This window comes from Falco peregrinus, chromosome 5 (genome assembly GCF_023634155.1).
Source record: "Falco peregrinus isolate bFalPer1 chromosome 5, bFalPer1.pri, whole genome shotgun sequence".
NCBI lineage: Eukaryota > Metazoa > Chordata > Aves > Falconiformes > Falconidae > Falco > Falco peregrinus.
Window position 1 is genome coordinate 104,651,183 of NC_073725.1, and position 27,963 is coordinate 104,679,145.

The 27,963-nt window shown below is 50.1% G+C and overlaps 2 protein-coding genes and 1 long non-coding RNA gene across 7 annotated transcripts in view; 1 reads left to right on the forward strand and 2 right to left on the reverse strand.

The window, feature by feature from the left end:
• Positions 1–2,000: 2,000 nt before the first annotated feature.
• On the forward strand, positions 2,001–7,848 carry DNASE1L3 (deoxyribonuclease 1 like 3). Of its 2 annotated transcripts, XM_005230082.4 has the most exons (8): positions 2,001–2,249; positions 3,889–3,977; positions 4,542–4,634; positions 4,923–5,035; positions 5,577–5,689; positions 6,050–6,207; positions 7,103–7,199; positions 7,456–7,848. In XM_005230082.4, the coding sequence occupies exons 1-8, from the start codon at positions 2,118–2,120 to the stop codon at positions 7,582–7,584; spliced, it is 924 nt and encodes a 307-aa protein (XP_005230139.1). In that variant the 5' UTR covers positions 2,001–2,117; the 3' UTR covers positions 7,585–7,848. The 2 variants fall into 2 exon arrangements, with proteins under 2 accessions (XP_005230139.1, XP_013159025.1); XM_013303571.3 differs by lacking the exon at positions 2,001–2,249 and having other exon boundaries at positions 4,494–4,634.
• A 9,464-nt stretch (positions 7,849–17,312) lies between these two features.
• FLNB (filamin B) overlaps positions 17,313–27,963 on the reverse strand; it is a 73,679-nt gene continuing 63,028 nt past the window's right edge. For 3 of the 4 annotated variants that reach the window (XM_027794346.2, XM_027794335.2, XM_027794324.2), the window contains 8 exons: positions 27,579–27,845; positions 27,008–27,145; positions 26,802–26,917; positions 24,861–24,993; positions 23,651–23,827; positions 20,972–21,190; positions 19,824–20,027; positions 17,313–19,122 (listed from right to left, as the gene is read on the reverse strand). In XM_027794346.2, coding sequence (XP_027650147.2) covers positions 18,935–19,122; positions 19,824–20,027; positions 20,972–21,190; positions 23,651–23,827; positions 24,861–24,993; positions 26,802–26,917; positions 27,008–27,145; positions 27,579–27,845 — 1,442 coding nt within the window. In that variant the 3' untranslated portion in view covers positions 17,313–18,934. The remainder of the gene's footprint in view (positions 19,123–19,823; positions 20,028–20,971; positions 21,191–23,650; positions 23,828–24,860; positions 24,994–26,801; positions 26,918–27,007; positions 27,146–27,578; positions 27,846–27,963) is intronic. The other variant, XM_055804156.1, reaches the window with a different exon arrangement.
• On the reverse strand, positions 22,649–23,644 carry LOC129784476 (uncharacterized). The gene is made up of 2 exons (XR_008747229.1): positions 23,182–23,644; positions 22,649–23,150 (listed from the first exon to the last, which is right to left on the reverse strand). It is a non-coding gene; the product is annotated as an uncharacterized LOC129784476 (long non-coding RNA).

A 27,963-nucleotide genomic window follows, 5' to 3' on the forward strand; every position in this document is an offset into this window, starting at 1 on the left:
CCCTCTTGTGCAAGACCAGGACAGCCCTGAACTGGTAGGGTTCACAAGCCCGCATCGAGTGGGTGTTATGGCCTGATAAGGAGCAAAGAGTACATGCACAGAAAGTGCAGTAAACAGAGAGATAAAGCAGCGCAGAAAAGAGTGTGAGCTCTCCGTGTGTCCCCCACGGGTCACCTCGCTGCTGCCCGTCCCTGCAGAGGGTGGCTCTGCCTGTCCCGCTGATAACGCCTGGAGTGAAGGGCAAGGGGGAGGCTGATAAACAAGTAGCCCTGGGGACAAACACGGCATCGACGAAGTGCGGTTCAGGGTTAAATCCCTCAGAGGCACCACAACAAACATTTGCTTTTTGATGCCAGTGTAGCCAAAGCGACCCTGGTTTTAGAGGGAGATCCCAGTTTTGATGATTCTGACCCTGAGGCTGCAGCCGCCATTGCAAGCCCTTGGCTCACACTGTGCTTTTAGCAAGGTCGGATGAGAGATTTACAACCCCCTAAGCCATTGCTTTCCCTGCCTTTTTATTAGTTCCCTGCAGACCCTACTCTGCCTGAGGCTGGCTCATTAGAGACCCAGCAGGCAGAAAGCCAGCACCCTACAACCCCTCTTATTTCGGAGAGTGGCACCAGGCTCCCCAAGCAGCCGCGTTCATTAGCAAGCAGCAGGGCAGCACGCCCCTTGCTAGCAGCAACTGCTCCAAATCCCTGTCGAGCCAAAACAGAGCTGTGGTGCCCATAGCCACACTCCCAGCACCCACCCTGGAGAGCTGCGGCTGCCTCCCCAGCAAGCCCTGAATCTCACTGCTTCCAGCTGTGCCACATTTTTGGGAGTCCCCCCCCATGCGCTGCATTTTGTGCCAGCTCCACCTGAGCCTGCTTAATTGATTTAGACAGTGTCAGGAGTCATGCACTGGTGCTTCTGGATCTAGATCTGCATGGGCAGCTGTGCAGGCAGGGCAGCAGGGTGCAAGCAGGCTGCATGGCCATTTTCAGGAAAAGGAGGGAGGATGTGAAAGCACCCTGTAAGCACAGGGAAAAAAAATCAAAGGCCATTATAGATGCCATTTAGCCTGACTTCTTGTTATACATCCCATCATTGTATCTGATTGGGGGCCGACAAACGCGTGTCTGGCACGCGGCAGAGGAGTAAGGGAGGGCGGGGGGATGGTTTCCCTGCAAAAGCTGCTCAGTACGACCAAGCCATCCCAGCTACAGCATCCTCACTCGAGTGGCACCTTGGCCAAACTTGTGTGTCCCCTTCTACCACACAGCACGAGCCAGACCCACGTGCACACATCTTGGGTCACCAGCCTAAGACTGCTACACTGGGGACACTTGGCCAGGCGCCTGGGGGGCAGCGCCTGGGGGCATCGTGTACCTTCTCACAGCTGCACTGCAGCGGCTGAGCCAGCAGCCTCCCCCTTAGCAGTGGGCAAACAAATGTGGCCATCCCACAGCAGAGCACATCACAGCTGTGGGCAGAGGGAGAAGTGGGTAAAAGTGCACAGCCTGGGGCAATAGACAGTTCATTGCTTTCTTATGGCGTGACTTTCCAACCACCACGAAAGCAGAACAAAACATGGACATGGTCAAAACCTCCATGTCCAGGGTGTCCCACCACCATCAGCTTCCACTGGGGCTTCTGGTGTACACCTCCTCCAGACCCCCTCTTCTCCCCACTGCTGCTTCCCAGACCCTTTCACCATCTATCCATCCACCTCCTGGTCTTGACCTCTAGTCTGGGGTGGCCCAGGGAGCCTGGTCCTGCCCCAGCACTGCCTGGGGTGTTCCCGGCCGGTACCCAGGCATGGCAGGCATACCACAGTAGGTGCCTCCTTGTGGGGAGGGATGCTGGGGTCTGGCAGAGCAGTAGCGGTTGCTCCTCCAGGGTGGGGAGGTTGGCTCGGAAGAACCGGTTTTCCCCCAAGGCAGAAGTTCAAAGTCTCCATGTTGCTTTGAGCTGGGAGATGGAAGCGAGGGGAAGGAGGAAATGGCAATTCCTGTTCATGTTCGTGATCGACACTGCTGACTGCTCAGTTTGACCTCCCAACTACCACAAACACACACACACATATATATTTATAGGCACACTCACAGCAACTCATTTTGTCCAAGTCCCTGAAGATGTTGCTCTTCATCTTGCTTTTGCTCTGCAATTTCAGCCCATCTCTGAGCCTAAAAATCTGCTCCTTCAATGTGAGGTCTCTTGGAGAAACTAAAATAGCCAGACCTGAAGTCGTCGATGCCGTGGTAAAGGTATGTTCATTTGCCTGGATGGGACAGACATTGAGCTTTCCAAAGATTTCTTAGTTGCATAATGTTGCACTTTTTTACCTTTTTGTAGTTGAATTTCAAGTAAAAGCAACAAATGAATAATTAAATAATGTTATACTCTTACAGTAAAAATCAGCCTGTGGTTAAGTAGGATGTTTGCTGTTATTTTAGCTTGCATGGGAATACAACAGAAACAACATTTGCTGTTTCTTTTGGAAATGGAGTTAGGAAAGGAGGAAAACCTCTGTGCACAGTAAAAATAGTTTTCATTTTGAATCCACAGAGCTTTATTTTGTGATACATTATTTACCTTGTTTATGTGCTAATTATTCTGAAATATTCTTGTATAATTAAACATATTCTCAGGACAGCAGAAAGTATCATATTAGAGTGTGTACAAAATTGAAAAGCCTGGCTGCTGATTTATTAAAACAAGCCCTCACCATCAGGCTTCCTCTGCAGCAGCTGAAGATAACTCAGCTTTTTAAAAGAAGCATGTTTTGGATTTGTAGCTTTTGTAAGTGCTCTCCAAGATGCCACAGTGCTGGGTGTTAGCAGGGTGGCTGTGCGTGCCGAAGGGCAGCAGTGAGGAATGCCACCATTTAGTTGGGTTTTAATCCTTTCACTGCAAACTGCTGGAGAAGAGGGGTTTGCTTGGGGTTTGCGTTTCTAGACTGTTCTTCCTGTACTGTCAGCGCCGTGGGCAATATATTAATTTCTACAAGTTTCAGGGGGGAAAAAGGGGCTTTTCCCCCATGAGTATCACCCATAACATTTGAAAAGCAATAAAACTGGGGGAATAAGGAAGCCCCTGAGCACGCCAGGGTGTGGAGTGAGCCGGGCTTGCCTGTGGGGAATCCCAGCGCCGGCAGTGGGAGCTGAGAGAGGCTGGGGCAGCCCTCCCCCACCCGGGCACCCTGCAGCCCCTTGCAGTGCTGCAGCCCACAAGTGCCGGGACCCTGTTTTCAGACCGGGGGTTGCTTTGTGCTCCACAGGCTATTTCAGAGGGGTCTGCAATAGATGACTGGGATGGGCAAACGCTGACAGCACGGGCGGCTTTCAGAAGGCATAGCATAGCTGCAGGACCCTAGGGGTGCGTGCACCAGAAAAAGGATGAAAACCATTGCAGCTGGTTGATGATAGACCCTAATGGCTCCCCTCAGTGCCCCCAAAACCTCCTGCCACATCCATCTGGGCTCTGAGTGAATTGGGATGCTTGTGTGCAGCACCGGTCCAAAGCAGAGAAGAAAACCCATGTGGGAAGGGCAAGGAGGAGCAAGAAGCGTGACCGAGTGGGTAGGGGGGCACAGGGCAGTACCCCGGCAGTGCTCTCGCTGCCCCTTTCTTTCCAGACTTCCTCCTCAGCATCAAGCCCAGTTTTTCAACAAACTCGAAACTGCTCTGCCTCAGAGTTCCCTCTCCCAGCTCCCGCGAGGGAGTGAGACCGCTTTGAAAGCAGAAGGGCTTTGCTCTGCTGCCCACCCCCACCCCAGCTCCAGGGCAGACACTGCTTCTTCCATAAAGGACTTCTCACGCACCAGTTACCACTTCTTTCTAACCTCTTTCTAACTCTCCAAAACCCACCAGCATGCAAACTTGCTTCTGCTTCTTCCCCTTGCAGATCATTTCTCGCTGTGACATCGTGCTGCTGATGGAAATAAAGGAGAACAAGAACCGGATTTGTCCTTTCCTGGTGGAGAAGCTCACCAGGTAAGGTGGCCATGGGCAAGTAAGCAAATATTGGGAAAGATGCTTGGCAAGAGCCCTACTCTGCTCAGCGCTGCCTTCTGGGGCGAAAGCTCAGGGTCTGGGCTCCGTCCCAGCCATGGAGGCAGGACCCCAGGACCCCAGGCTCTGGCAGCCTCACTGAAGGCCAGGAGCAAAGCCAGCTCCAGACCACTGTAGGACATGTATTTTTCAATCAAAATAACCAGGTTAGATTCAATTCATTAAAGATTAACTCTTGAAGGAAAACAGAAGGGAGGGACGGGCCCTTGCCTGGCTAGCGGCAGGGCAGCCGCCTTTCTGCAGGGTTGGGGGCTGCTTGGGATTGGGGGCTGCCTGTCTGGAGTGACGGTCTGGAGGGAAAAGCAGAGTACACCCAGCTGAAGGAGGGACAGAGGCTGCAATGAGTAGGGAAGGGGTATTGTCCCTACTACCTGCTGCTGAGGTCAGGCAGGCAACATCCCCTGCCCTTGGGCACAGGCAGAATTATCTGCTCCTCAGCCCCTCGTGAATGCAGAAACAAAGGCAGCAACACCGCTTTCCTTCCAGTCAGCTGAGGGGGCCGAAGGAGGACTACAGCTGTGTGGTCAGCGAGAGGCTGGGAAGGAAGAGCTACAAGGAGCAGTACGCCTTCATCTACAGGTCAGCGAGCTCCCCTGGCCACCAAGCCAGCCCCTCACCTGCCCTCCCGGCTGGCAGCCTTGTAGAGCCGCGGTGGTGGCTTTGCTCCGAGGGAGCCGGAGAGGTGCAGGCTGCATGGATGGGATGGGCTGTGCCTGGGTGTGGGGATCACCCCAGGTGCAGCCACCAGCATGGCTGTATCTGTCCCAGACTAAGGCCTGGGGGCTGGACCAGAGCATGGAGTCAGTGTTAGACATGTCCCAGCGAGCTGCGAGCGTGCCATCCCCTACCCTGTTTATCCTGCTGCAGGCAGCATCTGGTATCAGTGAAACAAACCTACCAGTACCCTGACACCCAGCCCGGGGATGAGGATGCCTTCTCCAGAGAGCCCTTCACCATCTGGTTCCAGTCTCCAAAAACCGGTGAGATGTTTCAGAAACAAATCACTCGCCCATCGACGAATCTCATGCAGCAAGAAAAGCACCAGCTGGACCCGAGTGCGTGGTGGGGGCAGGCGAAAGGGGCCGCATCTTGCCCCCCCCCCCGCATTTCCCTACAAGAGCAGCATTCAGCCCTTGGGGCTGCTGCCTCTGGCATCGCCCACAGCTCAGCACACACCGCAGCCCCTGGGAAGCTGCTGCCATGGGCAGTGGTGTGGCAGATGTGCTCCGTGCTGCCGGCGTGGCCATGGCAGCAGCGATTGCCGTGGGTTTTTCCATATTGGAGCGGGGTTTGCCTGGTCCTGGCGCAGCACCTTGTCGTATCGCAGCGTAACTGTGGCTGGGCAGCTGGTGGGGGGCACGGTGCGATTACCCAGCAATTGCCTCTGATCCACAGCCAGGGCAGAGGCTGCTGCTTCTTCAGAGAAACCTTCTTGCTTCCAAGTTGGTCTCTTGTTTCTTTGTGATTCATTGTGTGCGTAACCATTACATTTTTTTCCTCTTCTTTTGCCATGTTTTTAAGCTGTCAAAGAGTTTGCTATAATCCCTCTGCACACCACACCAGAGACAGCAGTACGGGAGATTGATGAGCTCTATGATGTGTATTTAGATGTAAAACAGCGCTGGAAAACTGAGGTTAGTTGCCACATCTGTGTTACTAACAGCGGCTTTGGTACTGAGTCATCTGGCACACTATTCTCTATTCCAGCCTGATAACCTTAAAACCATTAATAAACCCCAGATTTTGAGTACTTCTTTGATGTGTTTTCACCAAGTTCTCCACATTTTAATCAGTAAACTTTGTGTAAAATCAGTAAACCAGCATGCTTTGGTGGTGCACCCAGCAGAAAGGAGAAGCCCCACTGCACCCAATGAGCGCTTGCTATTTGAGCTGTAATGGCTATCGGGAGCATCCTTTGACCCTAAACATCCTTGCCAGTCTTCTTTTGAAGAGCTGTCCTCATTACTGCTTTTGAAAACCCCTCTGCCTTCCAGAACTTCATCTTCATGGGGGACTTTAACGCTGGATGCAGCTATGTTCCCCAAAAACAGTGGAAGAACATCCGGCTGAGGACTTACCCTGAATTCATCTGGCTAATTGGTGACAAAAATGACACAACGGTGAAGAGGAGCACAAGCTGCCCATATGACAGGTAAAGGTTTCACTGTCAAAGCATTCTCTGTTTACCACTCTCAGAGAAAAAAAAGTATATCGAAAGGTGTCAGTGACTGTCAGATAAAGCAAATGTGCATGAGGCCTTCAAAGATAAAACAGTGTCCAGGGGGAAATGAGATCTGAATACTTCTAGTCAGGAGCACACAGCACTTTGCAGGCTGGTTGGCAAGCAGTTTTGTAGAAAGGGCAAAATTTCATGCAAGAACCAGCTGTTGCTGTGGCTTAGGTGAAGATAAATGCCGGACAGTTATGCAGCGCTTCTCATCCACAGGGAGCCCTGCAGACACCCTGACAGAAGGTGCTGCTGCACCTCCCTGCTGGCTTTGTGCCATGGTTTTGGCTCTTGCATTTGTAATTTGGATTGACAAATGCAAAGTCTGGTTCTGCTCAGGAGGTGGGACGCCTTGCCTTCCTCTGGGCACATGGCAAGTCGTGCTGCTACGTGCAGCTCCCTCAGCAGGGACAAATACATCAGCCTGTTAGAGCCCAGAGTAAGTCAAGACTTAAATGTCTTGCAGAACGAGCTTCTGGATCAAAGCAGGACTTCACTGAGACTCCAGTCACTGGCTTCCTATGATTTTTGTATCCAAAGTACAGCTTTGAACTTTGCAGCACTGTTGGGGTGGGTTTAGATAGAAGTAATTTGGCCAATGCATGCAAATATTTAGATGCCTCACTGCCAAGGAAAGCAATCAGCCAGACTCAGCAGGAGGCAGGTGCTGACATCTCTGAGTGGGCAGCCCGCGGGTAAGGATAAACCATGTGCAGCTGTGACTCCATCAAGGCCACCTCCCTGGTCACTGGCTCTGTGCAGCTTGGCTGCTGCTGGCTGTGCACGTCATAACAGCACCCCCATTCCTTGCTCCTTGCAGGATCGTGGTCAGCGGGCAGAAGCTCATCCATGCCATCGTGCCACACTCTGTCAGTGTCTTCGATTTCCAGAAGAACTTTCAGATGACTGAGGAGCAGGTAGGCACAGCGCCGCCTCTGCAGCAGAGGGGCAAGAGCTAACACAGGGGCTCAAAGCCAATGCTATCCAGGCAGTTTTGAACACAGTCTTGGCCATAAAACCATTGCAGCCTCCCAAAGTGATGCAATGCTAGCATTGCACCTCCCCGCATCCACCACTGCACATCCACTTCCCCACCATCCCAATGAGACCCCCTGGGGCAGGGTTTGGCAAGAGCATGGTGGCCAGCTCCCAACCCCTCTCCTTGTCTTGTAGGCACTGGGGGTGAGCGACCACTTCCCAGTAGAATTTGAGTTAAAAACAAAAGGTGGCTTCTTCAACTGGCTGAAATCAAAGTTCTCGAAGAGCAGGAGACCAAGAAAGAGCCGCCACTCAAGCTCATGAGCATGCTGAGTCCTCTCAAGTGGTGTGGAAATACACAGATGCCAGCAGATCCTGTAGAAGACTGATGTAGATATACTTAACAGCAAGTGCAATATTTAGTGGAAAAAACCCAAATATTTTGTTAAAGTTCAAATATTTTGGGTGAGAAGGCAAATTAAACCTTCAGGTTATTTTCCTCATAGTATGCAAAAATAAATCAGTTAGAAGCAGCATACTATACTTACTGTATTGACAAATAAAAGGAGCTACTGCAAGGGTAAAAAACTTTTGTGTGCTTCATCTCTAACACCTGAAGGGCAGGGACCTCCATGCGTTCTCGTTCACGGGGGCTCTGCAGCTCTGCCAGGGCAGGATTAAAACAACCTTTCTGCATCGTGTGCGTGTGTGTGTGTGTATATGCTTCAGAGCTGCAACCAGAGGTCTGTGCCTGGTGATTTGCAATTGTAAAATGTTGTTAACTTAGATTACTTGCTCCGCGTGGGTTTGAAACTGCTCATAGCACTGGGGGCTTGGGGCAAGGCAGGAAGAAAAGGCAGAGGGACAGGCAGTGAGAGCCCCTTTTCTGCACTAACCCAGTCAGGAGCAGGAGGAAGAGAGCGCTGGTGGTTCTCACTCCTGCCTGCCTGCCAGCTGCCATCACCTTGCCTGCAAAGCTCAGGTGAGAAGTCCTGCAGATCCCAGGTGACAGCACTGCCAACAGAGAAGGTCATAAAACTTACACTAAAATATGATTTCAGCATCCTGACACAGAAGCGAGCTGCATCTCCCCCCACCCCAAAACCTCGATGACCCCCAAAGTTCTCTGATGAACCAGACTTTAATGATGATTATTTAACACAGTGGTGCAGGGATCTGCTCTCTCAGCTCAGCCCACAGGCTGTATTTGAGTGCAGACCAAACCTTGTCACACAGATGGCATCTGAAAAGTGGGAATGATCCAACTGTCAGCAGAGGCAAATGTTCACCTCCCTTCATCAACAGCCCCTGGTTTGTCTGCTGGCGGGGCAGGGAGGGAGGGCTAGCAAGGGAGACAGGCTCTTAGGGGAGGCAGACAGTTCGGCTTTTGTGAAACTCACTGTCCAGGGAGAAAGAATTTGAGGAAAGAAACTAAATTGAGAGTAGGTTATCCCAGGGGTGTGTGTGCAGGGCAGACAACAAATCCTCCAACTTTCAGTAGCAATTAATCTTGAAACGATACAGCATTTCATAAGCTCCCTCGGTTATACTCCAGTCAAGGCAAAAGGAAAGAGACTGATTTAGAACAAATATTTACATTAGGATTTTTATAGAAATGTCAATGTCTGGCTGACAGCAGCGATGGTTCATGTAAAGGCTGGAATCAATCTAAGTCTGTGGCTTTGCATCTTAGTCCTACGTAAGTCCCTACTCTTTCTTGGCTTTCAGAAAGAAGCAGGGCGCAAAGTAAATCACACTCCAGGAAAGCAATAATGGATATATTCAATCAAGAAAAACACTTAATTACGGCTAAGTTTTACTGAAAATCTTTGTCCTTATTTGCAACATCAAATAGAATCAATCCCTTACCCAGCATTTGAAGACAAGAGGTGTGGCTGGAGAGCAGCTGCTGCTGTGCTGCAGCCTCAGGATTCGGTCTGGAGAGGCTGGCTTGGCCTGGCGTGGAGTGAATTCTCTTCAGAGCAGCTCGTATGGGGCTCTGCTTTGGGTTTGTGCTGAAAACAGCCTTGATAACACAGGGAGGTTTCTGTTATTGCTGAGCAGCTTGCACAGAGCCAAGGGCTTCTCTGCTCCTCACCCCACCCCACAGCGAGGGGGCTGGGGGGCACAAGGAGTTGGGGGGGGGGGGGGGGGGCGACACAGGCAGGACAGCTGACCCCCGCTGACCAAAGGGATATCCCATACCATATGGCAGCATGCTCAGCTTATAGACCTGGGGGAAGGAGGAGGAAGGTGGACACATTTGGAGTTAGAACCTTTTGTCTTCCTGAATAAGTGTTACCCACGATGAAGCCCTGCTTTCCCGGGGACGGCTGAACACCTGCCTGCCACGGGAATGGGTGCATGAATTCCTTGGCTTGCTTCGCTTGCGTGTCTGGCTTTTGTTTTACTTATTAAACTGTCTTTATCTCAACCCATGAGTTTTCCCACTTTTACTCTGCTGATTATCCCCGCATCCCACCAGGGGGGAGTGGGTGAGCATGGGGCTTAGTTGCCAACTGGGATTAAACCACAACATGATCCTGTTACAGAAAGGCTAAAGGTTTGACTGGCAGAGACATCTTAATGCAAAACGATGCCCTTCTGTGAAGAGCTGGGATGCACTTTTGTGGGGCTCAAGGCACACAGAGGGCATCTACACATGGTTCATAACATCGGATAGGGGCTGGGCAGTGTCCAAAGCTTGTACAGTCAGCACAGTCAGTCTCTATAGATATTCCTGTCTCTATTCCATATATTCATTAGACAATACTATAATTACATCCTAAAATGTTTAACAGTTCATGTCATCTCTAGATTTTTCTCACATGGGGTATCATTACCTCGCTGTCCCAACTGCAAAGGTGGTTTTAAGTTGTTGCAGCCTGCAGGAGCCTCGATGTATTCTGCAGCCAGAAAAAAACGTTTTTCTTTTGATGAATGAGGCTTCCTGAGCTTTATTTATGATCAAACAGAAGTTTTATGCTGGGAATCTGCAATAGCCTGGAAAGACTGTCTCATGCAAGCCAGGTCTCAGATCATGGCTGGGAGAGAAACAAAGCAGCTCTTCAGAAGCTGAAAACTCCTTTCCTCCACAGCAGCCTTGGCTAGGAGAGGACACAGAGCAGATAGGGTTCAGCTGAACAAACAGTGCTAAGGCCCCCAGTCCCTCAGGTCTGGGTCCTTGGGAAGCCCTTCTCCAATGCATGATGCTGGAGGCATCTTTATGTCCCGCAGACCCTAGGTCTCCACCCTCCCACAGAGACCCCCTCCCCAGCCCCACAGGAGGTGCCTGCTGCCCTGCACAGAGGTACAGCCAGGACTGCCCCTCGCCCTGTGGAAACCCATGTGAGTATGGGTTTTACTGCCCTTGGAGAGTGAGTCCCTTGGCAGGGAAGTGCCCTTGGCAGGACAAGGCTGTGTGTACCTCCTTTTGTCTCCTTTTAGGTACTGGCAGCAACAGAGGACACAGTAGAGCTGGTACAAAACCCCACAGGGACCCATCTGGCTTGTGTGTTTGGGGTGTCTGTATTCTCAAACACAGACCGATGGAGCATGCACTGTGATTGAATATGCAGCATTAGAGAAACATTAAAAAATTATATTTAAAACATTATCAAACATGCTGGGACGTACTATTTAACAAACTGCACAGAAGGACAGGGGTCAGCGGGACCAGGCTCTGTCCCCTCTCTGCATCATGCAAGTGTCCCCAGCTCTTAAGCCCTTCGGCACGGCAACACCTGTACACAGCACAGCCTTGCTGATTTGGGTTTACATTGATGCTTGCTTCATGTTGCTGAAAGTTCAGCTGTGCACAAACACACACAGACACGTGCAGTTCAAGCCTGAACACCCTCTGCAGCTCCTGCTGCTTCCTCGGCACGTGGGCAACGGGCAAACAGGGACGGGTGCCAAGGCCACCGCCGGTGGGGTTGGGGCTGGGACCCGCGGGCATCCTGTGCCTGACTACACCGGTGTGTCAGCCACGGACAGATGTGTCCGCCACGGACAGATGTGTCAGCCACGGAGAGGCTGCGTTGCCCGGTGGCACAGCAGGGCTGGCAGCACCGACAGCAATCGCAAAGGCAGCAGAATCGAAGCACCAGCCGCTGCGGGACTACCGGGGTCGGCTGCCCCGGGGCCGGCGGGGCGGCGGGAGCAGCTCGGTGCCCCGGGCTGCCCTTGGATGCCCACTGATAAGCACCCGCGGCGGAGGAGCGGCGGGGGCTCCCTGGGGGAGGGTCGCACGGCGCCCACGGGGACCCTGCTCCCACTCCGCTATCGCACAGCGCTCAGGCTCCCTGGCGGGGCCGCTCTCCGCCGAGCAAGCCGGGGCGGTGCAGCGCGGAAGGCGAAGACAGCACTCGCCTTTATCCTAGGTGTGTTCGAAAGGAAAACGACCGGGAAAGGCAGCGCCCCCCGCCCCGCTCCCCCGGGGCCCCCGCAGCCCACCGCCCGGGCCGGGGCCCGCGCCCCCTGCGGGAGCCTTCGGCGGGGCGAGCGCGCCCCCTGGCGGCAGCGGAGGGGCGGGCGGCAGCGCCGAGTGGCGATCCCGGGCGGCGGGGGGGGGGGGGCGGGCAGCGGGCCGGCCCGCAGAGCCCCCCGCCGGGAGCCGGCCCGCCGCTGCCCCCACCCAAGCGCCCCTGGCCTCACTGCGTCCGTACATGAGTTTTGCAGCAAAAAGGCGGCACCGGTTTCGGCCCCGGCGCCGGCTGGCTCCTTGCCCACCGTTATCCCACCGGAAAACCATCGCAGGGCCCGGGGCACACCCACGCAGGAGACCCCTCGGTGTCCCCTCGCCACAGCTGCACCAAGAGCATCGGGGCGGCTGGCTGAGCCCCGCAGCGACCCCAGCCCCCCGGGATGCCTTCCATGCCCCACTTCTGCTCGGGGGCGGGGGTCGTACCTGGTCCGGGGGCGGTGTGAGTGACCCCCCCCCCGCCGTGCCCGCCTGCGGCACGTGCTGCCGACCCCCTTCTCCGGTGCTGGGGGATGCTGCCGTTTGCATGGGGGCTCCTGCAGCCCCCGGCCCACCAGGTTTAGCCCCTTCCCCTCCGCCACCCCAAGGATGGGGCGACCCAAGCTCTGTCACCTGCTATAAAGCCCCGAACGCCCTTTCTGTGCAGGCTGGGTTTCCAGGCGGCGCGAGAAACAAGGTTAAATAGTGCATGTGACACTTTAAATACAGCACCTCAGCTGTCGGGGTTTGCGGAGTATTTTCGGTTAGTCGGGAGACAGATTTATAGAAATTAATTTCCATATTGGCAAAGGAACCAGAACGCTTCCCTGAAAAGCTCCGCAAATGCCGGCGTTTGAGCCGTGACCGCTTTCTGTGCGTCCCAGCCGGGAGGAGGGCCTGACCCCAGCCATCTTCAGGGAAGCCAGATGCAAAATCCTATCCTCCAAAAAAAAAAAAAAAATAAAAAAAAAAGAAACCCCCCAGCAGGACATCACTGTCAGAAAGAAATACCCTCCCAGCATGGCCAGCTCTTCCATGGGGCTCAAAGGAGGCACAGGCTTCCAGCTAAGCACGGATACAAATATTTGCAGTACAAAGGTCCTGCAGAAAGGCAGTTCATCACAGGGAAGAGCTGCCAAACATACCACTGAGTCCTGCTAAGTTGTATTACGCCTATATTCATTTTTTTTAACATCGCATATATTAGCCTTTCATTCATGTTACATAAAGAATGTGCTTTAAATCCCAGTCAAATTAATAGAGACATGAGCTATAAATCCAGCCTGATTTTAGTGACAATGGCTTTTTTAAGCATGCAATGTAAATTCACAACTATGAAAATTAACTCTGAAAGTCTGAGAAATTCTGAAAAGCCCATTTAAAAGCATTTTCCCAGGAGGCACTGGGGAAACAGCCCCACACAAGAGGGAGAGCTGGCAGCGGGGCTGTTTTGATAACCTGCGAGAGGGACCTGCTGAATATTAATGAATTACTGCAGGCTGTGGTGGAAAAAAATTGATGTAGCCCATCCTGCTGCTTCCTCTCCAGCTCAGATGGAGGCATGAGGATGTGGCACCTTGTGATGGGATGGGAATATCTCTGAGTTCCTGTAACATAGGGAAAAATTCTTTTTTTAAATAAACATTTGCTTACAGGAGTTGGGGAGTTTGCTATTGGAAGGTGTGGGGACCAGGCGGGTTTGCTCCTGGCCCACAGCAATACGGTGGGGCTGGGCACCATCCTACACCACCACTGCTGGCGGCAACACTTCAGACACTCGTTTCTGCTACTTTGGATGTGGATAGAGGATGTATAAAATAAGAAAAACAACCAGGAAAAATAACAATAAAAATAAAATCCTCCCAGCCAGCTGGCACAGAGCAGAGAGTAAACAACTGGGGATGCTGACGGCAGCTTTGCGAGACCCCATTCCCTGCGCACCCAGAGCTGCCCCTCACCTGGCAGAGGCCAAACTGGGCAACCAGTTTCATTTGGCCCATGGGAGAGAGCAGCGCAGGCAGCTGTCATAACAACAAATGCTTTGGAAAGAGTCTTTCCTCAAACAAAAAACACTGTCTAAAAAAGCATTGTGCCATTCCTTGAATTAAGTTTCGTGTAACTCCATCCCAGTTTCTGTCAAGTGATGTCTGCTTATATGTAACCACTTTGGACAGGCTTTTAAATGTGACTAATACGTAGTTTGCTTCCTTTTTTTTAAGTAACAAAGGTGCATTGTCTGTACTGCAAGTATATTTCTATGTGGGGTAAAAATAAATTGAAAATAAAATCAAGTCAGTTTAAAACAAATACATTTAGAAGTTAAAACTGAGTAGAGAAAAAAGCAGGTTCTGCATTGGAAACTTCACAACTTTGCTTTCCACAGACAATTAGAGGGAAAACTAATTACAGGGTTTGCATAATCTGACCAAAACCAGAGCCCTGCTAAGCAACACCCCCACCGCCTGCATTGCTAGTACACCCGCTCAGTGCTGTTTGGTGGGTAACGGGAGATCCACTTTGGACGCACATGCACAAAGTGCTTTGTGCAGTCCCAGGCCTGGCATGGACTAGAGACTTACTGCTGAGTAACATCACTAGGAAAATTAAGCATACTGGATTATATTTTATATACGTATTTAAAATAATTAAAGGATTAATTTGAAATCATTTAAAGATTTCATAATTTCAATTATTCAAATCATTTTAAAATATATTTTTTAATTTATTGAAGACCATCACTTATACTGATACTGGAAAGGGTGAAGAGGTACTGCCAGCCCCGCTCTGCCTGCGCGCCCTGTGGTCAGCCCTGCCCAGCACCAAACGCCCGAGCTGCCCCACGTTCACCAGCACACCCCAGCACGCCCATCATGGGGGCACGATCTAGCCCGTTAATAAAGGCACTTGGTGCTACACCCCAGGCAGCACCCACACCAGGTTTATCATCGTGCACGAAGGACAATATAGCAGGTGACAAATGGCAGGAGAACTATTTTACTGGCACGCAGATGCTGAAGATGACCGGCTCTTGGTGGGCCCCAGATAGATCACCTTCCCCCTCGCCCAAGGCAAGCAGCTGAGCAGAAACAGCACCTTATGCTTTTTGCAAGGAGCTCCACTCCTTGTGGCTGAAGCTACTTTGAAAAGCAAATCCCCATGCTGCCAGGGCGGTGCTGGGCCAAATGACAGAGCTGGCAGTCTGAAGGGCGTGCTGCAGCCTGGGGCCAGCCAGCAGCTGGAATTCCCCATGGCCTGGGATGATGCACAGCCAGGCACTGGAGCCCTGCAGAAGGACGCCCACGGCAAACCAGGGCCTTTACGACTGTCAGAGAGCACCTGACAGAGTGCTGTCACGAGCTGCCTCCCCCAGCTAACACGAGACCTCTCGCATCTTTTCTATCAGGCACAATAAAACAAAAGACGTTTGTTCACATTTGTGAGTGGTGCAGAAAGCAAGAGCCGTGCTGGCAGCAGGTTTAAGGACACCACGTGTGTGTGAAGGGGCCACCAACCACCTCACCTGCCCCCAGGAGCAGCCTCCAAGGTGCTGAGAAGCAGTGGGTGCTCTCCTGATTGCATTTCTGTAACGGGGCAGCACAAAAATAAAAAATTCTGTTTTGAGTGATGCTCAAGTATACATGATCTTTGCCACATGGCCTCCAGTAACGGCCATCAGAAACAGATGGAGGCAAGGCCAGGGGACACCTGAGGGGTCTGAAGAGGGAACCCCAACAGCTCCCCAAACCAAAGGGGAAGGCCAGTGGGCAGCAAACACAGGCGAGACCCCAGGGTACGGCAGGAACAAGCACAGCACAGGGACAAGAACTGCTACAGGACAGGCTGAGTGTGCAGGTTGTAAGGAGCACCAGCTCCACATCATCTCCAAAAGACCCCTTCTCCTCACCCATCAAGACTAACAAATGCTTCAGGCATCAAAAACCATCAATACCAGACAGGGGGATGGGATGCTCTGGAGAGTTACTGTTCTTAGGCAACTGGTGTGCTGCAGGGACTTACCTTCCACCAGCCACCAAAACATCCAGCGAACCTCCTGGAAATGCAGTGGGTGCCAGCAGGCTTTCCTACGTGGTGGTGCCCTGGCTTATGGGCTGCCTGGGTCACTGGCCACCAGCAGGCAAGTAGCTCCAGGTGGCTACTGAGGGCACTGCCAGATCCAGCCGAGTGCTCACAGGACACTTTGGGCCAGCAGAGGAGGGATGGACGAGTTCCCAGCGGGACTCACAGGTACCATGTGGCCAAATCCTACTGCAAACCACCGCCAAGGAGAGAGATCATAAAAAAAGGACTTAAGTTCAACCAAAGCAGCAGAAAAAAACCACTTCCACAGCTAAAGGCAAACCAAATATGCCAGTCCTCTGTAAATAATGAAGAAAGTGCATCTCATACCATTCCAATTCTACCTGGGAAGAGGCCCTGGGACACCAGTAACCCGGTACACTGACACCCCAGCCCCACAGCTGCCTGCTACAGTGGGCACTGCAAACTGAAACCTTCATCAAGGTGCCAAAGAACAAAAGCAGAGCACAGTACCCACCAAAGCACTGCTCTGTCACCAAGACCAAGTCAGTCCTCAGCTGCCAGAGCTGGTGGAGTTGGCTGAATGTTGCTACCGAAGACAACCTACACAGCATCTTCTCACGCCCACCACCACCGCCAGGTGCTCGCTGTCCTTAGCAAGTCAGTTTTTGTGGCCACCCCACCGCTGTCAGTGTCCAGGCAAGGCAGGACTGCTTGCTTGAAGCAGAGCTTAGCTTTTGCTGGAGGTAACCTCAGGCAAGGTAACAATCAGGGTCCATCAGCCTCACAGACAGCTCCCATTAATCTCAGCTAATGTTATTAGACCAAGACGCCAAGTGGTAACAGGCAAGAGACGGCCAGACGAAGCAGGGTGCTGGCAAACAAGGGTTACGCAGGCTCAAGGCTCTCCAGGTTTATTCAACCCCAGCTGTATCCAGGGTTATTTTTTTTTGTTTGTTTTGTTTAAAAACATTAAATAGGAGGTTCAGGCTGACATAGCACAAAGCTAATGAAACACAGCTAACTATAAAAAGGAAATAATCTGATAAACCTGGGGCAGGAAAGTTCTTGGCAGCCACTGCGCCTCAGGTTTCAGCAGGGCTTCCAGCCTGTTTGGGAAAACATCTGCTGGTTTCCATGGCCGTGCACAGGAGCCGGCCGGTCCCAGGTGCAGCACCATGCCGGGAACCACCTTCTGCAAACAAGCCCAGCAAGGCCGGAGGGGCCGGCGGGTGCCACAGGCAGCACCCCGGGATCAGACCTGGAACCGGCCGGCACTGCGCCCTGTGCCGGTGTCGTGCCCCATTCATGCTCTGCCCGCCGCCGCCCCATGCGTTCATGCCATGGCTTAAACTTTTGCTAGACATTTTGTTTTAGGTTAAAAAAAAAAAAAGTTTTAGAGGAAAAAAATTAATGTCAGTGAAGTTATGCTGAAGTTTTTTGTGGCTACCTACACGGCTCGTGGGCCAGGGGTTGTTCGGTCTGCCTGCAGCTGCCGCACGCTGTGGCTTTAGTTTGAATTTTACTGACTATATATGAAAGGAATCCAATGTTGTTTTTAACATGCACATTTTTAATGAAGCAAACATTTCTATTTAATAAGTTATAAGATACAATTTTACAATCCTGCATTTTATTCCAGTTTATTTTGTTTTTACTTCCTAGTTTACAATGTAGTGAGCATTTCACATTAAGGCACAATAAAAAGCACAGTAAAAAAAACCCCAACCTTCCTTTATTTTAAACCCCAATGACTGTGCTGGAGAGTAGTGCATCCACACGGAACTACAGAACCGTAAGTGTGAACTTCTCTCTAGGGACAGACAGTGACATTTCAACAAATCCTACCTTCTCCTAATTGCAGAGTTAAAGCTCATTTGGAGAGTTTACTAAAGCCCCAGCAGCTGACAGCAATTCAGATACACACTTGGGAAGTAGCACAGAGTAATCCAGGACAAACAGACAAGTTATAATGGAAGATTTCACTCCCTGTCCTTCAGCAGGAATGCCTTTTGCAGCGTGAAGCGGATTTCAGGAGAGATGAGCATGCCTCAGGCATGTCCTTGGACTGAGATATAATAAAACCACTCACACCAAAACCAGGTTTGTTGATCGGCATTGCTATTATTGGTAAATTTGCACACCCGCCCTCCCTCCCACCCCCATACTCAACTACAGATGTGGGGTCCCATCCCCAGGTTGGCTTCTTTGCACCATCTTAGCTACTCGCCTGGCCACAGCCTCCAGGTAAACTGCCGATCATCTCCCCAATACACTGCTGTGGTCTGACCTGCATCAATTTTGGGTCACGCAGGCGAGAGCTACACCTGCCTTGGCAAGTTTAGGGGCTTTATTTAACCCAGCCAAACTGGGGGTTGTTCTTAAAATGAATAAAAAGGGTGTGGGGAGTTACCTGTACAGTGACAGAAATCTCACCAGAATCCCAAAGCTAATTAAAAACCGCATTGCTAGCCCTGTGGCCAAAAAGCTACCTATCTAGATTTACAAAGCATTAACATCGAAAGGCTGAAAGCTTCCAGAAATTCATTTTCAGTCTGCTTTTGGCTTGCTATAAAAGATAAACTTTTCCTAAATGTAAACCATTAGCAAAGCATTTTCAGAGACATTTTAAATTTGAGTGGTAAAGCCACCTTTAGTAGCTTTTTATAATGTTAAGCGTTAAAATTGATCAAGTATACAAAGGCACCTGTTATAGTACCAGTTTTACCTCATTTCTTTACAGAAAAGAATTTGAACTGGGGACAGCCGAAGTCATATTCCATAACTAAACCGTAAAGTCTCCAGTCAAATAAAATCAGTAGTTAAGATACCCAATTACAAAGACAAATTCCAGTTCTCAATTAACATCTAAAGCCTTTAACATCCACAAGGGAAATTAGTGTCTATTTATCCACATGATTCTCCAAATGTTAACAGTGACCTGGACAGTACTGCAAAGGTACAATTTGAGGAGGACATTAAATAGATTGACATTAGGTTGGTAAGTAGGATAGAAGTGAAATGCTTGTAAAAAATAGTTACAGAGTTTACTTCTGACTGTATTGAAATGTGAGCCGTGTGTATCTAGATACTGCATTTTGCAACAAGACTGCACCTGGTATAACTCTACATCTGAACTGCAGACACAAAGGTTGACTCTGATGCTCAGCGAGTTTAAGGAACGGTGACATGGAAGGGACTGCCAGGGATGTGCTCGTCACCCCATTTCACCGCCAGGATATAGTCACCCCTTTCCTTGACGACATACGTTACGTTGTACTGGTGGCTCCCCAGATGTTTGATGGATACCTCTTCGCAGGGTATTGTAGGTCCGTGGACGCCAACTAACAACATATTTGAACCTACAGCAAAATAAGAGACTGTTAGCGCTTCTCAACTTAAATAAACAAGCATAGTTGTACCATAATATATTGGCTCCATAACACATGGATTCTGTTATTTTAATTCACATAGTGGTAGCCAAGTTAATTTGGTATAAGAAGGAATTTTATTTTAAAAAGCCTTCAGCCTCATAGAGGCAAGGGTTTACCTGTGCATTTTGCAAAGACCCTGCAGGCTACCACTATCTAACTAGAGCACAGGAGACATTAACACTGCCCGTGAAGGTGAGCAGGCACTGCCTCTCCAGTACTTCGTTAGAAGTTAATAGCAGAGACCAGTGAACACAGCTGGCCTGTAATCCACCCACCGCAAAGCTTCCAGGTGATGACGATCAGCACCCAAGGCTTACGGGAACACCTTGCATGGCACGCTGCAATGCACCACGAGGGTTGCTTGAATTCAGCAACCTGTTTGTTCTCACGCCATAACCCTGGGGTTTCTTTCAGGTGCACCCGGCTCAGATAAAGCCATTCGGAGAGGAAACAGCATCTTTACCACCTCTACATTAGGACTGAGTTGGTGAGCACTGTGTGGCATTCAGAGTTTTTCTTTAGAACCAGATCACCACCTCAAGCTCCGAGTTTTAACTTTACAAGCTGGTTTAGGGCAAAAAATGTCCAGTTAAACCACCCTGACATCCCCCTGGTTCCTGTACCCATACCTGCTTTGCTGCAGTCCACAGAGAAGGAGCTTTTCTGACCCACAAAAGCCTTTGAAAGTCCTGCTCCACGGGAAACCACCTTGCTAGCATCCGAGGTGGATTTGGGAATGGCACTATAACAAGTTTCAGTCGATGATCTTGTCACCGACTCTACCAGGATGGAAGAAGTTTCGTTGGCACTGCTTGGGCTAACCAGTCGCTGTCCTGGAAACAGAAAAGATTTCTGACATTCAGGTTCACCCCATCCAAAAGGCATTTACAAGGAGGTTTCAAAACCCTCCTAATGACTAGCATGCATTCTGCATCCAAAATGCATTTTCGGAGAGGAGCAATTTCCTACTTGGGTTTTTAAACTGACATCTTCCAGCAACGCTGGCAACAATCCCATCCCAGAGCCCTCGAGTGGTTAAAGGACCACAGGAACTTCAGGATTCATTAAAGCAAAGCTGGCCACTTAAGAAGAGTTAATTGTGCTCCAATCACCAAATGCTAAAAATGACTTGAGTTGGCAGAAAAGCAGGTGCAATTTTGCAATAACCCATTTTGAAAGCAGAGCATGTCCCAGCCTGGGGGAGCGCAGTCCCTGCCGTCCACTCCCAAGAACATTACCACACCACGGGCACCAGGAGAGGGTTCACTAGCTCAGGGGCAGCAGTAGAAATGAATTCCAGTCTGTGTTTAAACACAGCACTGAAGAGAGAAAGAGCTTCCTAAACCAGCCTTGCTCGCATCATCTAAAAGCCTCCCAGACATTACTGACCTTTGGTTACGTGATACCTGCACCAAAATGAGACCAAGAGGGACAACACTTATGCTACAGGTTTCAGGCTTGGGGGTGGGTGGGAATGGGTAAATAAGCCACATTTCCCTACTCCCAGTGCAAAACCCTAGGGCTAGCTCAGGACTTAATATTCTCCCTTGAAGCTGTTTTACAACCCTCCACTGAGTCAAGCTGGCAAGCTCCGTGACTGATGCTCCTGTAGCCTCTCCCGAGATCCCTCATCTAGGCAGGCTTTGGGGAGAAATGTTTCACTTCTCACGTTTCTGGGCATCTAAACCTGAATGCCACACTGCTATCCTGGAGGAACATATTTGCTGAATGATACAAACTACTTCAGGCACACAGTAAATACTGGTTAGCTTTTTACCTGTAACCTTTGCCTTGAAGGGGCTGCCCACTATGTGGTTAGGTCCACCAAATTTAACTCCAATTAAATAGCTTCCTGGAGCCATGGGTGTGTACATGACTTTGTAACCTTCTGGAGCTTCCTGGCAGTCCATTTTCACCTTTGACGGCCCTTCAATTGTAACAGAGAGGGCACCTGGACCAGCCTTGGTCGTGTTAATGAAAAACTCCGACTGCAGTCCTAGAAAGATTTAGCACAGTAAGACACACTCTTCCTCGCACCCGATGTTACACAGGCAGCCTCAGTTATTAACGAGGAACAGCTAATTTGGTGCAAGACAAGGCTGCAGGCAGGGAGGAACAGCACAGCCCCCACCAGCACCCTTGCAAGGGCTAGGGCTTGCCCCGAGCGGGGGCTCTGCACCCCCGGCAGCCTCCCCACTGGCACCTTGGCTCCCTCCTCTGCTTGTGTTACATGGCGGTGTGGCAGAAGAGGCCATGAGAGCCCTTCAGGACCAAAATGGAAGTAGTCTGGCATCAAAAGACTGGCTTAGAGAGAGAGCTCTTAGAACACGAGCCTCCTTTCTGCTGGGTGCCAGAGCCCGCGCCAGCACAGCCAGCTCCTGCCCCGCTGGGCTCGGGAAGGCTCGGAGCCGTCCCACCCTGGACCCTCAATGAGCAGCGAAGAGCCCACAACAAAGCAAGAGACGAGGGGCAGGAGATCTCCTGAAGGAGACGGGTGTTTGAACTGCTCAGCCAGAGCACTCCAAGCAGTTTGTGGAAACAAAAGATTGTTTAATTACAGCATCTGGTTAACGCAGCTGAATTACTGCTGCCAATACTAAGCCAAAGACACAACGGCAGCAACACAAGAAAAAATTAAGCAAGGCTTTCAGCCCCCAAATAATTTACTGTCAACCACTGGCTTCAAATATTTATGATCTTTGGGCTGTTGTATCAGACACTGCTGAGGAGGAATAAAGTGCTTTGAGATCAATCAAAACCAGGATGGTTATGGGCAAGTTTACGATAGCTGTGACTGAAGCACGCAAGCGTGGTGATAAACTAGGGAGAGGTTTCTAGCCTCTCCACACAAGAGGCTGTTGCAATGCTGGAAGAACCCGGCTCCCACAAGGATTATACCATCTTCCAATGCCTTAGCTGTAAATCTTACTGGCACTGCCTGCCTGGGAAGTAAGGCAGTCAGCTTGCAACACGCACTGCTCAACCAGAGGAAAATTAATTTCCAAAGGCAGCAAGCTTCACAGCTTCTCACTGGAGACTTCTTGCTCCGAAGTCCCTGCTTTTTCCCTGTGCCCCAAATAAAGGCTTGCATTGTTGGAGGCTGCAGACGCACAGCCCTCCTGGGGGCACGTTTCAGGTGCTCAGCCACCAGCTATTGAAACCTTCACAGTAGATCATTGTTTGAAATGCTGCTCGGCGCTCCCAGGGCACTGGGCTTTTGGCAGCGGCCAGGATCCAACAAGGCGGCACAGAGTAACTTTGCTGAAGTTAAACAGTCTATTTAGATTAAAAACAACCCCAAGCACATTCATAGATGGAGAAAAATTCCCCTGTCCCTGATGTATCAGTGGCTAGTATTAATGAGTGCTTTTGTTTCCACCTATTAAAACAGCATAGGCTACAGTATCTTTATTTTACATAGTATACCCACTTGTTTCCAAAACCAACTGCTTGGTTTTTCCAGCACAGCAGAAGCTTTGACTGAATAAATGCAGCATTTTTTTTTTTTTCCAGGGAGACTGAAGGTATGAAATGGAATCCATAAAAGACAGCAGTAGATAGGGTAAGAAAAACTAGCTATCACCTTGCACACCAAAAGGGAAAAAAAAATAAATCACTTTTACTCTGCTTATTCACCTGTGTGTAGGGCCCAAGGAAGCACACAATTAAATAAATGGAAGTGCATATCCTGGAATGTCTTCATACTTTCTTACTAAGGCTATAAATCATATAAATGAAAAAAAACCACCCCTAAACCCTATGTTCTTGAGTTGTGAACTATCAGATGGGGCAGCCACAGCAGATAACTAAAGTGTCAGATTTCCAAGAAGAGTCAGTTCACACACTGCCTCTGAAGCACATATAGCACACTACAATTTGCCGTACTCCCTAGTTTACACATCACGTTACATGAAACTCGCAATTTCTTAGAGGCGCAAGCATTGGAGAAAAGGCAACTGGGTACACTCTGGTACCCGTTTAAGTAACAGGGGTATACAAGTTAAACAAGACTCCTTCAACCAGACAGCCAGCTCAACATCTGCACTCACAAAAAGCCTCTGCCTGGCATTTGCATTGACATTGAGTTCATGTGCAGAAGGGAGCCAGAGCATCCCCGGAGCTCCGAGGGACCACCAGTGTGGAGCTAATCTAACTGGCAAGTCGTAGCCCAGCCACTAACCACCTCAAGTGAACTCGTGCCACAGTTGCTGCTTTATAGGTTTTAAATTTGTCAAAGCTCAGAATAGCCTGCAGACTTGCTAATCGATGATCGTTCAGACTTGAGGAGCATGCGAGAAAGCAAAATTAGCCTGTGCCTGGGGTCAGCAGAGAATATGGGTTAGTTCAGCTGCCTTAGGAGGGAAAGTCACATAAACATACGCCTAGGAACAGCTCCTGCCTCTCTCAAAGCCAAAGCGCAAACAGGTCTGTATCGGAGCTGGAAAAGAAGGGTTACCCGTGGTACCGCTCTCCAGGCCGGACCCATACGCCGTGACGAGCGCGGGGTTGCCCGCCTGCCCGGGCTCACCCACGCGCACTTTGAAGGGGCTGCCCACCACGTGGTTTCCGTTGAACTTCACATCAATCGAGTGGATGCCGTTTTCATGGGGGATGAACCGAACGGCATACTTATCTGCAAGAGAGAAGTGGCTTTTCTGACATATCAGAGATAACAAATAAACCAGCAATTAAACCCAGCACAGGGCCAGTTAGCGACCCAAGCAAAGCTTCTCTAACGCTTTGATGTGTTTTGGTCCCAGCTTAGGTAAACTCAGCTACACTAAGCTCATATATAAGTAGGAAAATGCTGCGTTTATCACAGGAGGTGTCACAGGTTGCATTTGCACCTTGTCTACTAGGACCTGATCTCAGCTGTCCTGTAGCCTGCAGGGTGAGTTTTAGGGTACGTGCCTCACACGTGCACTCAGCATGACAGCTTCATCACAGCCCAGCCTGCCAGCGGTCCAGGGAGCGGTGCAAAGAAGGAACGCAGCTGGGAAGAGCAAGCCAGATCTCACCGGCAGGCTGAGCATGCTGCTCTGACACCACAGACACTGCGCCTTTAATAAAGTCATTTAGCAATCTGCTGATATTTAACATTTTTGATCGTGTGTTAACCCACAGGAGGGACTGATCTTCCCTAGCCAGACAGCTGCTGTCTGTCCATAGTACAGACCGTAACTCATTCAGACTTCAAGTGAAAAAGAAAAGCTCATTGCTGAAACAGGTGTTGAGCTTTCTGTAGTGTTTGCTTATATTCAGCTTCCTTGACATTTTGTATGAAGGAGTGACTGCAAGGTAAAAATGAACTATTAGTCGAAGATGGTAGCATAGCTTTGAAAAATAAACTTCTTCCCTGGCTAAATTCAACAACCACATCATATTTTATTTATGACTAGTATCACTGCACCTTCACTGACAAGCCAAGACTTAAATATCTGTAGCTCACACAAGTCAGGGCTCTGTCACTCCATGAGCTCTCTAGGAAAAACACGGACACAACCCTGACCCAACAACCCAACACCAAGAAGTCTTCTCCAAGCAAGGTGCACGCTCCTTGGGCATGCTGCTCGCCAGCCAAAGGGATTAACCTCCCTCACTATGGGGCAGCAAGCACGTTTTGGAGGTCACCCGGTTCGTTTTGACCAATGTAAAGCCGTGCTCACCTGGCTCCAGCTCAGACACATGGCACTCTTCTACAGCTCCGGAGGGGCTGTGGACTTTAGCATCGATCTTGCCCTTTGCCCCGTTCAGCCTTATAGCAAAGGATGCCGGCTGATTAACTTTTAATCCAGACTCCTGAGAATGCAACAGTCAGATTAGCAAATGTAAACTTCTTGTTTCAGACAGCGCGAGATTTGTGGCAGGGAAATACCCACTTCAGCACAATTACTGATTTTTTTTTTTTCAGATTTCAACAAAAGGCGTAAAGTTGTGACTTGCATTAACTCCCCGGTCAGAAGCTCTCTCCCACTTAGGAGGTGGCTGATTTAGGACTCACACATGCTGACTAGGCTGGTTTTTCCCATGGTAACAGACCGTTTTTGGAAGCCAGACGACTGACAAATCAGGCAGAGGCAGGTTTACAAGACTAGTCATCCGTTATCACCAAGGTCAGCCCCCAGTATTCAGGCACTTGATTTAAAGGATGTTTAAGCTATAGCTCCATTTTCAGCCCCTTCATTCATTCCAGATTCATTCAGGGGAAAAGCCTCTGATAATCCAGTTGTCTGAAAGAGTAATATGCATGTTTATATTTGCCACAAGAGGCTGCATTTAGAACGCCACCACAAGACTTCTTAACATGAGAAAGCAATTTAAAACATGAAACCAGATGTTGCCGCGCTGTCAGGCCATCGGTGGAAGGCGAGGCAGCGGCATCCGTGCCGCAACGGGTCTCAACCAGAGCAGCCCATGCAACTATCTGGCAGTAATATTTTATGCTTAACATACTTTACCTGATTATTATTTTTTTTTTTCAAATAAATCCTGAAGAGGGAAATAAATGCAACTGAGTAGAACTGAGGTACAACGTATAAAGCAAGTCCCTGATGCGGGTTTTGTGGAAGCTGATGCTGCGCACCGTGCTCCGTTACCGAATACTCAGCTTTATCTGCCTCTCCAGGACTTAATTGAAGTGAGTATTCCTGTCAAAGAGTCTTTAAATGAAACACAAGAGAAACATCAATACCACAGCGACTAATTAACGCCCTTGTAACTCCTGGTTAGAAGAGATACTATTGGATCAGGCTGTCACGACTGATTTACGCAGGCAAGGTGGAGGAGCCCTGCAGCCCAGGCAAACGCCACGGAACCACAGCTGGGACATACCCCAAAAAATGCCTCGACTGAAGCACTAATTGCTGATCACCACTCGATGAGGACTGAGGTACAGTATCTTTAGACACAGATTCTCAGTCTCACTCACATCCAAGTTTCTGGCTTTGGAGATTTAAGTCAGGCCTTTAACGTTACCTGTATTCTAATGTACATAACCACACACACACACACACACACACGATATGGTGAGGTTAACAGAGAGATGAGCCCAGACCAACCGCAAAACTGTGAATCACTCTGGGATGTGCTACTGTTCATGAATCATCTGAGCTGTGACTGTGTGGTTTTGTTACCCCCTCACGGCGGGGCCCCTCCATCTGTCCATGCCAACACTCCAGCCAGGCTGCAGCAGCGTCCCAGCCCCCAGCCCAGCTCTCCAGTCCATGTGCCAGCCGAGTAACTCGGCACCAGCACCATCACTGGTGAGTCACGTCCATCTTTCAGTTCTCCTTAACCTTCCCCTAGCTAACAGAGTGGAAAGCAAGTTTTAGCTCCTCAGTGCTACCTTCTAGAGCCTCTTATTCTTAATTCCCAAACCTTACCACCTGTAATACACTCAGCTGAGCCTTCTGCCTTCAAGTTCTGGCAAGACAGAACCAGGCCAGCTCTACCAGCCCAGGTTACCACGGGCCAGTGGCCAAAAACCTCTCTCTGGCTGCAAGATGCAAGGCTATTACTAAGGAAAAAGGACAACCATTTTGGTCTTGGAGAACAAGGACGAAATCAGTCTGTGTAGCAAGTTGTGGAGATGTTTCCTTGTGTCTCACCTGAAGGCTAGTGACAGTGAGCCTGCGAGCATCATCGGAGGGGGCGATGACTGGAACCAGGTAGGGGCTTTCAGGAATGTGCTCGTCATTGAACTTTATGGACACCTCATAGTTGCCTGCAGGGAGAAAAGCAGCAGTGAGTGCCCTTAGCTTATCTTGAAGTAGCATCTGGTGTTATTTTGGTACCAATTGGTGTCAGTACATACCTGGCTCTTGTGCTATGTATGATACACCACAAGATCCATTTTTATGGTCCTCAAAGGCGATTTCTGCTTTACTTGGGCCTTCTACAGCAATAGATAGGCCTCCAGCTCCAGCTTCCCGCGTCCATATACTGAACTCAGCTGTTGAAGCACACGAGAGCACACACAAGCCTAAGTCTGCTGCGTGGCAGCTTCTTCCTAACAGACCATGCAGCATTCCATACTTATGTGTACGAAGAACACTACCTTGTCCCATCATCCTGGCTGATAACGCTTAGCAGTTTCTCCAAGAAGCTCCTACTAGCCTTGAATTAATCAGCTCTGTATAACACACCTTATGACCTCAAGCTCATCCTGCGAGAGCAGGTTCCAAAACGCCCGTCTCCAGACTTCTCCATCCGCATGGAGATTGCAACAGCAACATTATTTCTCTGTGTTTCTCCCCTGACCACCCCTGGCTTGGGGCGACCCTACAGCGTTACACCAAGCTCTGCTCAAGCTCCCAGAGCAGAGGCCACCAGAACCCAAAGCACTGGGCTGCAGACCTGTGCCCAGTGGACACTGGAGGACTCACCTGGGATGCCCGTCTCTCCACGCTTCAGCCCTGGCCCACCAGCTCTCACTTTGTGGGCTCCTCCCTCGCCCAGCGGCCCCACGGTGAACTGGAAGGGGCTGCCCAGCACCGGCTGCCCTCTGTATTTGACATCCACAGTGTGGACCCCCATTTCTTGTGGCACAAAGCGGACACAATAGGTGTTTTTGTCAGCTTCCATGATTTCGGCGTCAGAGTTTCTCCCAGAGGGACTAGTTACCTGGGCTGTCATATCCCCACAATCAATTTCTAACAAGAAGAGAATAAAAAAAATCACAGATTAGAGAGTGACAAAGAGGGTTGGTATTTTGTTTTTGGAAGCAGGACCTGAGCTGGAGTTATCACACGGTACAAATGACAGAAGAGG